Consider the following 10,188-nt stretch of genomic DNA (forward strand, 5'->3'; position numbering starts at 1 on the left):
TTCAGAAACGGCGAACATTTTGATTTACAGCAACGACGACGTTTAAGTCCTGCAGCCGATATTTTGCTGATGATTGTGCCCTCGACTGTTTCTCTGACAGCGGCTGGCGTCACTTCCCAGACAGAAAAATTAAAATAATGTCAGAACAAGGGCAAAACTGGAAAACGAAAAAACAAAAATAGAACACAACAAAAACGCGGGAAAAAGAGCCGTTGTTGTGTAAACCACAAAATATTGGCGCCAAATTTTCCTTTTTCACTCGTTTTCGGCTGCCCGTAAATATCCGGGCAGCTCTCTATTTTCACCAAATTGTCTTGCTCTGCCTCTCCACCTTTTGCTTAGTCACGGCTACAATATAAATAACCCTTTTCTCACTCTTACAAAAAAAAAAAAAATTCTTTGTTATTTACTTATTTTCCGAGAAACTCCAATTTTCCCTCTCTAGCCAAACAACCAAACGAACACCCTTTTCTCTTATTCCCTTCGTATTTGTTCTGATTCTTGATTCTTGATCAAATACCTTTGTCTTTTTTGCTCTGGCAAAATGGGGTTTTCGAAAAAATCACAAACGGACGGCGGGTTAGAATCGGAAAACAAGAAATGGGTGATCGCCGGAATCGCGATACGGGCATCGCTGAAGCCTATCAAGACCACCAAAACGAGAGGAGGCAGAGAGAGTGAAGGTGATTATGAAGACGAAGAAGAAGCAGGTTTATCAACAACTCCGACGGCGAAAGAGGCAAGAATACCGGAGAGGCTGCCGTGCCCGCCGGCGCCGAGAAAGCGGAGACCTTCGAGATGCAACTTCAATAACGGAGCTACAAGGGAGTTCTTTACTCCCCCTGATTTGGAAACTGTGTTTAAACTCCATGTTGAGAAAGCTAATTAACAATCTTTTCAAATTTAAAAAGTAGTGCTTTTTTTTTAATCCTTTCTTTCTTTCTTTTGAGTTTTTGTTTTGTTGTAGTGAGTTTTTTATATTAGATTTGGTGAAGAAGAACATGTACAAAGATGAAATGGTAGGTGTTAGAGTAATAGTGTAGTTTTAGTTTAATGTTTTTTGGGTCATGAGAAGTGCTTTTTTTTTTTTTTCCTTAAATCTGCTTTGTCTTAGTAGGGGCTTGTAAACCTTGTATTAGGAAGGAATGAACTTCTTGGAAGTTGTTTTGACATATAAGTTGTTAGTAAGTTAACTACAAAAGCACTTTTTTGCAATTATAATTTGCTGCTCTCCTCTCAATCATTTGCTCTTTGCTCTTCAATTCCTTTGCTCCAAATCATTAACACACAACCCCAGCAAACTCTGTTCATAATAATAACATTTAAATAAAAAGAAAAAACAGAAGTTCTGTTTTAATGCTGTTTTGTGTATGGGGCAATAAGGGCTTGTCTAGTCTACAACAAAATCGTCGTAAGCAGGATTTGGTTTTTTAAACTTTTAACGGGAATAGCTAGCTATACATCACAGTCATTTCATTCTTGGGCAACAATTGTATCGTATAAGAAACCTAATGCTGGTGCTTTGTTTCTCTACACAAAAAGTACGCACGTGCAGAGTATATACACATGCTTTATTGCGTACGTGAGAGAATAAGAAATAAGTATAGACGAAAAGTTTGTCAAAGAAACAAGTGAAAGCAAAATCTTTTTGTGGCCGAGAAGATGCTTGCTGCACGGATGTTTGGTGATTCAAAACTAGCAATTGATTTGAGTGTGACTTAACCCCTCATAAGAACCATTCATCCATATCAAAGTACCCCTTTTATGCCCTGCCATCTCCATCTTTAATCGTCTTTTATGTCCCCACTCACACAACTCGCTTGACTTGAGAGTTGACCCACCAAGCCAACCTCCTAGTAAATGAAAAGAGCGGGCGGTGAATTAGAAGAATCCTATGAGGAGTTAAAGCGGAGTTTAGTTTCATCATTAAAAAAATTTACTTGTTTTCAAGCACTTGATGACAGAGACAACTTGTGAATTTTGTTTTTTTTTTTATGTGTGGATAAGAATTTAGGCATGTTTATCATGTACCAAACAGTCAGAATTGTTTAGAGTTGAGTAGACAGGATGTGTCCATACATGCATGATAAAAAGGATTTTTTTTTTTAAAAAAAAAATTAAATTGAAAAAAAAAAGTGAAAATGGGTTGTTTTGTTCTAGTTAATTTGGAGTTTCTATTAATTAACTTTGCATATTATGCAATGATTTCTAGCCTTCTAGGGATTAGGACACTTTAACAAAGCATGTAGTAAAGTTGTACAAAAATTAATGTCTAACTTGTCGGAATGTTGTCACTTTTAATTGGATTAGCTGGATAAAACTACAATAATCTTCTGTTAAATGGCGCAATTTGATGCTAAATGCAAGTGGGAGAACAAATTTTGGCTTATATCATTGTTGCCGATTGGGGGGACACCTGATACTGCCAATAAAATTTTCATCTTGTGGAGCAATTTTCGGGTAATTTTTCTTCAAAAAAGGTTAAAAAACCCCCCCAAAATAAATTAACATTTCTACAAAGATAAAATTCGGTGTGATTATCTTATTATACCAGATGTAATAGGTGCCTAAATGTATTTACAAAATATTGGCTACAATTATTAGAGTCATTATCCATATCATTGATCTTAGTGCCTTATCCACGAATCAAGGTCGTGTGAAGAAAAGAAAAAAATTATCTGCAAGATCAGTTTATTGGTAATGGATTCTAAAACAGTCTTCTCTTCAGTAACAAATATGAATATACGATTGGATTTTAGCATAATCTCTTCAAATTCATAAAGTACCACAATAATTGGGGTTTTTAGTTTACACTCTTATAAGATGAGTGCATTTGATTTCAGCAACACTTTTGTTAATTAAACAAATAATAATTTTAATTTAATCAAAATGTGTGTCATTGCAAGGAATAAGAAAATTCTTGAAGGGTTTGAAAAGCTTAAAAGAGACTCACAAAAATACTTTTCTATGTGCTTTTAGAGGGAAAAAAATGTATATTAAAAAAAACTGCAAAAATACTTTTGAAATCCTGTGAAAAGTTAATTCAATTTTAATTAGAAATTGTGCATTGGGCACCTAGGGCGTTGGTCAATGGGTGCACGCACTTCCTTCCATTCTTTGGAGGGTAAAAGTGCCAGGACTCTTTCTTCCCTTGCAAGTATTTGTTGATATAAAATAAACATCATCTTTGTTAGGAATTAACTTTCGAATTATACTTGATTAATTTCCGAGCAATTAGTAAATTGTTGTATAATTGGCAAATAGTATATGCCTTACTTCGTTCGGGATATTCATGGCATGGCAATCAAACAAAGAAATCAATCAAGCGTGATGGTTGCAGGAAAAGCAAACAAAGCAAATTTAAGGCAGTCATTTTCAAATGCGCAAGACAAAGGCTGTTGCTTTAACAGGTATAGCGTTGATTAAATGGATTCATTTGATTTTTTTTTTTGAAGGATATATGATAAATGCATCCAGGTGAATTTGGTACTGCACGGTCGGTGCTGCTTTGCCTGCCCATTTTTATGTCCATATAATCTGTGTATATATATGTGTGTGCATGCGTGTGTGAGAGAGAGAGAGAGACTTATTTCTTGGTCATTACATCTTTCCTTGTGGGGACCAAATTTAATTGATATATAGATGCCAAGTTATATTATAAGTACAAGTAAGCAATTTAAATTTATTGATAAAAGTTGATATATATATATATATACTCAAATAAAGATTAGATGATGCCTCTTCCCTTGAAACTTTGAACTCGTTTTTTATCACTTCCTTAAGGTCATGTAAAATCTCATGCAAATTTTTAGTAACGTCCTTGGAGACATTTTCAGCTGTTTTTCTCATTTATTGTTGGAGTTTTCTACACAATCTCGATTGTACTATTAGACTTTCATATATAGGAAATTTATCTTTAACATTATCCAAGTATGTTGTAACATAAAAGATTGAATATCTTTACAAGATATTTTTTTCATTGATGAAAGTGGTAATTATTATATATATATATATATATACAGGTACTATTGAGATTGTGAATTCAAACACATACAAGAATGAAACGTTAGCTTTTTGTATAAAGCCGAGCTTTCTAGCTCATCAAATGATGGTTCTAGAGAATTATAGTGAGAGATTTGTGAGAGAGAAAGCTTATTCTTGTACTTTGTAGTCTCAGTTTCGAGTTCTTGTAAATTCTTCATTGAATCAATCAATAAACTAGTTCTTGTGGTTTCACTCGTGGATGTAAGCTTTGCAAAAGATTGAACCACGTAATCTTGTATGTTCTCTGTGATTTAGCTTATGGTTTGATTTCATTTTGATTGAGTGATTGAGCTAGTTTAGTGAGTATTGAATTATTAGTTTCATCTTCAAGCATTTGGTGCAAATTGTTTAGGTAGAGTATTGATCTTGTTAAGCTCAAGAACAGATCAATCTCTACTTGTACTAAATAAGCATTTAACCTAAATAAAAAAACATTATAAAGTGATTAAAATCCTAATTTTTCCTACATCACAGATGGTTTAAGTCAATAAGATTTATTGAACTCATAGAAATTCAAAAATAGTGTTCAGTTTCTGTACACATCGCAATTCAAGAAGAGTTTGACTTTCATTTATAAAAATGTGTGTCCATTTTAAAAGAGTAGAATGTTCCTTAACAACGACATTAAAAATTTACCTGATTATGCTTTGTCAAAACTACAATTCAATCCCGAAACATATGGTAATAATGAGAGTTTGACTTCAAATTTCTTCAATAGAAATCTACAGAATTGCTCCCTTAACCATGTCTTGTGACAAGTAGGAAAATATCTTATTTTATATTTATAGTTATAGATATTCAATAAATATCTGGATCCAAACATGGGAGCTAGGAAATTTACGTTAGGAATTGCTCAAATATCTTATTTCTATTTTATAGTTATAGGGGTAGGGATAGATATTTATCAAAATATGAGAATAAATGTCTCAGGATGAGTTACTGTTGATTTATGAGTTATATTCTAAATAAATCTAAATTATACGATAAGTATATCAATTCAAATTTTCACTAAACCTCATATTGTGATATCAATAAATAGTGACATTTCAAACCAAAAAAGTAAAAATGATTAAATATGGCAATATTTGTCTCTCTATCTTAAAGTGAGATAGGGAATGTTTGGGGGAAAAAAATGTCATTCTATTAAGTATTAGCTAGAATAATTGTTATGTCACCAAAAAAAAAAAAATTTGTAATGCTTGATGAAAATAGAACAAAAATATCTACTCCGCTAAATCATTTTTATACTCCGTCGCCGTCAGAGTCACAGCCCTTATTAACACATGGATATTTGAAAAAATATAATTAAAGCAATTTCAAAAAATAATTCACATCATTTTTAGCTTCTTATCGTGTAATATTTTGGGCTGGATTATTTAATTTGGAGTTAAAAGCACTTGAAATAGTGTGTGAAAAAAGCTGAAAATCTTATTATTAATGGTTGTTGGTTAAAGAGAGCACGATAATAGATTCACCTTGAAATCTTTTAACAACATTTATTAAGTAAAGAAAATAAAGTGCCGTTATAAAACATCTTGGCTCAACATTATTGACTTGTTTGTTTAAACATAAGATTACACATTTTTCAAGATTGGTATAGTACAATCAGAACACCAGTCACTCGGTCAGCACATATAATTGGTGGGTTAATTTGAGCTATTTTAAATTGATTAAAATAAAATTATTTTTATACAAAAAAGAGAATCCAATGTATTAAGCAGAGGAAACTAGACAATGTACAGTACACACACGGGATGGGGCTGCCCAAGGAATCCTAAGCGGACGAAGGTTTCTATAACGTTAAGAACAATATGTTCGAGACCCCTTAATCTATTATTAAATATCTAATTTGTCATAAAGATGATAAATTATCAATATAGTCCCCAAACAAACATAAAACATACAAGGAATAAGCAGGAATTATGAATTTTAAAACCAATCACCATCCGTGATTTTGAAAAGAAACTAGAAGAACGTAATATGTTTATTTCAGCTAATGTTAATTATTATTAAATCTCAAGGATAATTTCTTTTTTAAGGATAAGATAATTCACTCTCTTTTTTATTATTACAATATAATTGTACTCATATTACAATCAGAAGTCTCTGAAACCTGCATTCCTAGATATTTTATAAAACGACTAATGTATTAAAGTTTTTTAAAATTTTATTCAAAAACCATCAAATGGTGGATTTACAGATAAAAATGTCATTTCAGTATTTTTTTTTGAGTCGTTGGATGATTGAAGGATGTCATTTTTGAATTTCCAAAGGGTTGAAAACCTTAAGACAGGTGATAACTAGATTTATATCTTAAGATATGATTAAAGATGAGTTTGGATTAGAAATTAGAATTCGTGTGATGCAGTGCACGGTACTATAGTGGAACTTCGTTTACTTTAGGATTGACTGTACACTAATTGGCCACGAAGGACGAGCTCATGTAGAACCGACGCATGAAATTGCAAACTCTAAAAAATGGGATCCGTGCCTTTTTGATTTGGAAGGACCCAACCCGATTCCCTCAGACCGTGTTGACTTGAGAAGAAAATTTCATCAAGCTTAGTTTATTAATTATGAGAACATTTTGTATGGGTCAATTTGTTCATTTCTTAAGTGTAATTTTTTTCTAAAATTTATTTGTCACTTAGATCTTTAGAGAAATATATTTATAAATAATAAAGGCCATTTTTATAGGGTGAACATTTTCAAAATTTCATAATGAGGTTTTGGTGAGTGCAACCTAGTGTAATAGTGTTAGTTTAGATACCAAAACTAATTTTAGCCTCCACTTTTTTTTTTTTTTCTCTCCCATTTAGCTTCATTAAGTTGATAAGTTCAAGACAGATATTCTCACACTCTTGACTTTATCTCGATGAGAAGATCGTGACACTTGATTCAAATGGGGGAAATCTTGTGAGGACTTTTGGGGTTAGTACAATAGATTTGTATGTGAGGTGCTTATGGATGCTATGCTTTGTAAGTGTTATTGATTCATTGTAAACTCAAATTATTTTCATAGTGAATTGTTTCATTTACAGAGGGACAAAATTGTATGTCAAGGGTTTTACTGTAGATTATGAGGATCAAAAGTTTTTTTTTTTTTTTTTTATAAAAAATGTGCATCTTATGAATGTTCATTTATTTGTGAGTTTACTTTTGTTGCCATAAATTAAATTTATATAATTTGTGTAATTGGCAGTGGAAATTGGGAGTAAATATATATATTTTGGAAGTGCTTTTGTTAAGACGAAGGTATTGGAAATTGTTGTTTTGGATACATTTGGAGTACTAATATTTTTTAGTGTGATAATTGCTTCTTAGTTGCATTTGCTTCGTAGTTGTGATAATTGCTTCTTAGTTGCATTTGCTTCGTAGTTGTATTTGAATGCATCATATCCATTCTAGAGAGTTTATTATTTCTGAAAATTTTCATTTCGTAAATTATAGTGATATAATAAAGTATTGAGGTAAATTATAGGGACATAAAGAGGATTTAGTCATGGCAAAAGTATAGAGGATATATATCTAAGATCATCAATAACTTTAAATTAATGGAGCAATTCACTGATTCAAAACAACATTATATGTGTTTATAAATTCTTTTTATATGATTTAAGTCATAGCTGTTTTCAAATGCACACACACACACATTGAGCTTAGCTTTTAAGATATGTATGCATTACTTTATTTTATTTTGTATAAATAACATACTATACATGTCAAACAACGCAATATCAATCTCTCGCATACATAAATTTGATAATTATACTTTTAAAGATAATTCGATCCATTTTATTTAAAAAAATAAATAAAGAGTAACAATATTTGAGCACTAATTGCTATGCGTCACTTGTTTATTGAAAGATGAATTTAGTAACTTGTTAAAATTATTTATTACTCTATTTTTTTTCATTCGTAATTGAATACTACACCAGTTGAGACTTAAATTAGATTATAAATATTGCGATTCCAACTGTATCAAGAGACTTGAACAGAGTATAAAAGATCCAAAGGTATTTCATATATGTTTTAGTATTTGGATGTTCATATTTTTTTTTTAATGCTTAATGAAGTTTCTATATAAAATACGATATTTGGACAAATGGCATAATGTTGAAAAAATAACCATTACAATGACATAATGTTGATTGTTAATAAATAAATGAAAAACAAAACAAAATCATTTTGGTGGTGATTTGTCACTGTTTTATTCAAGTATCATTCCTTTTCTAAAAATAGCTTATTTATGGTTATTGATTTTTATTTTATTTTATTTATTACCTTTGTTTTCCAACAAGATTTAAGCAAGGACAAATTAAAGGTGATGATGAAAATTCCGACCAATTTGCTTCTATTGCTTAAAATTTTTTTAACTTCGTGAGCTTCTTCTTTTAGTATTTCAATAACAATCTAATTAAGATCCATGCTATTAAAGTGACAATTAATGGACAAGCTCCTATAACCATCTTTTGTATGTTCCACGCATCTTTTGCAACTACTTCTAAACATCGCATTAGCATGATTTTGAACTTCAATTTTGTAATACAACCAGCAATTTCTATACATTAAGTTATCTTCGAAAAAAGGGCAAATGTAAGTCATGAGTGGGTAGACCTTCCACCATGTGGTATGTATCCTTATGAGGGAATGAATACCTTATATTTTGCTATGTCTTTTTAATAGTCATTTTCTAATGAAATTTATCTCTAACATTTTATATTTATTAAAAACTTCACCGGTGGTGGAGATGCAAGATGTATTTCTTTTCATTCAGATGGTTATGAATATGATAATGAACAATAGATCAATGCCCAATTGTCTTATATACAATGACAATGACAAATTAGAAATCATCGATAAACACGTAATATTGATTATGATTAACAAAAAAAAAAAAAGTTAATTATTGTTATTATTATTTTCATTGATATATTTTTCAAGTAAATTTTTTATATATATAAATGAAAAGAGAAATAAATTAACGAAAAAAAGGATAGACATCAAATAGTCAACATTGAACGACCCACTAAATACTTATTTTACTAATGATATCTTAAATTTTATCCATTATTTATCTTTTTTTTTATATTAATTTGTTAAGGGGTTATATGTCTTTTGGAAGCTTCCAAAAGATTCAAACAACCTATTACTATAAATAAATATATTTGAGGTTGAATTCAGCTTGAAAATCTAACATCAAATTTAATGTACATTAATAATATTTTATATTAATTATTAAAATAACAAACATATATACATATAAAATCTACCTCACCATTATTTGATGAGACTTAAATTTTTAATCTCGAGAATGAGCCAATGAGATGTAAACCACTAAACTAACTAAAAAATTGTTGACATAAGATAATTCATTTAGGAAGAGGTTAAGAATCTATATCTTGCGCGTGCACGCTGATCTTAAAGGGACAATAGTTTACTTTTGGTTGAAATGAGGTGGGGAAGGATGTTGGAGGTAGGTGACTAAAAGAAAAGGATCCAAATAATAATTTGTTACTTCTGTTTCATTCAGTAAAAATAATGAACATGTTAAGGGTTCTAACGAAATTATCCGAAGAAACTTGGAACAAACGGAACAGCTGTTTTTTTTTTATTATTATTATATTTTTTTCAAATTCTTTTTCACCTGGCACACCGCCCATCGATTTTTGTTCCATAGGCTTGGCCCCCAAGCTGACTTTTGCGGTACGTTGGTTCTACGCGGTTTTAGCCCAAAACCCAATTTTTGACCTGCCCGGCCTGCCCGTTTATTTTGGCGGGAACTAGAAATTTTGGTTGTTAAATTTTGGCGCCAAAAACTGGAAACCGGCCCGGGAAAAGCGGGGACGGCAATCTCTGTTTGGTTTCAGTTTTTAGATTATTCTGGCCCCACAATTTCTCTGTTTAGGACTCGGCCTTTCTTCGTACGTGTTTACAGTGATCAAATTGGACGGCTCTGTTTTTGTCACCGGTCGCGGCCCACTTGTTCCCAATCTAGACCGTTGAAATGCGTGTGCTCGTGATTAACCCATCTCATAACTCATGCATACTTGATTATAGAATGTTGATCCAGTCTTTTATCGTCCTCTTCATTTTATAAACATTTTAAATTTTTTATTCTAAATTTTATCTTTAAAAAAAATT

General features: G+C 31.2%; 1 protein-coding gene across 1 annotated transcript; it reads left to right on the plus strand.

Annotated features, from left to right (window-relative positions):
- The first annotated feature begins 385 nt into the window (after window positions 1–385).
- LOC102619661 (cyclin-dependent protein kinase inhibitor SMR6) lies at window positions 386–1,210 on the plus strand. The gene has a single exon (XM_006470184.3). It carries the CDS (start codon window positions 545–547, stop codon window positions 887–889), a length of 345 nt encoding a protein of 114 aa, XP_006470247.2. The 5' UTR covers window positions 386–544; the 3' UTR covers window positions 890–1,210.
- The last annotated feature ends 8,978 nt before the right edge of the window (window positions 1,211–10,188 follow it).

Source organism: Citrus sinensis, chromosome 2, assembly GCF_022201045.2.
Source record: "Citrus sinensis cultivar Valencia sweet orange chromosome 2, DVS_A1.0, whole genome shotgun sequence".
Classification (NCBI taxonomy): Eukaryota; Viridiplantae; Streptophyta; class Magnoliopsida; order Sapindales; family Rutaceae; genus Citrus; species Citrus sinensis.

Excerpts from the sequence above, each read along its gene's own strand:
- LOC102619661 (XM_006470184.3), top strand. The coding sequence starts at position 545 with ATGGGGTTTTCGAAAAAATCACAAACGGACGGCGGGTTAGAATCGGAA.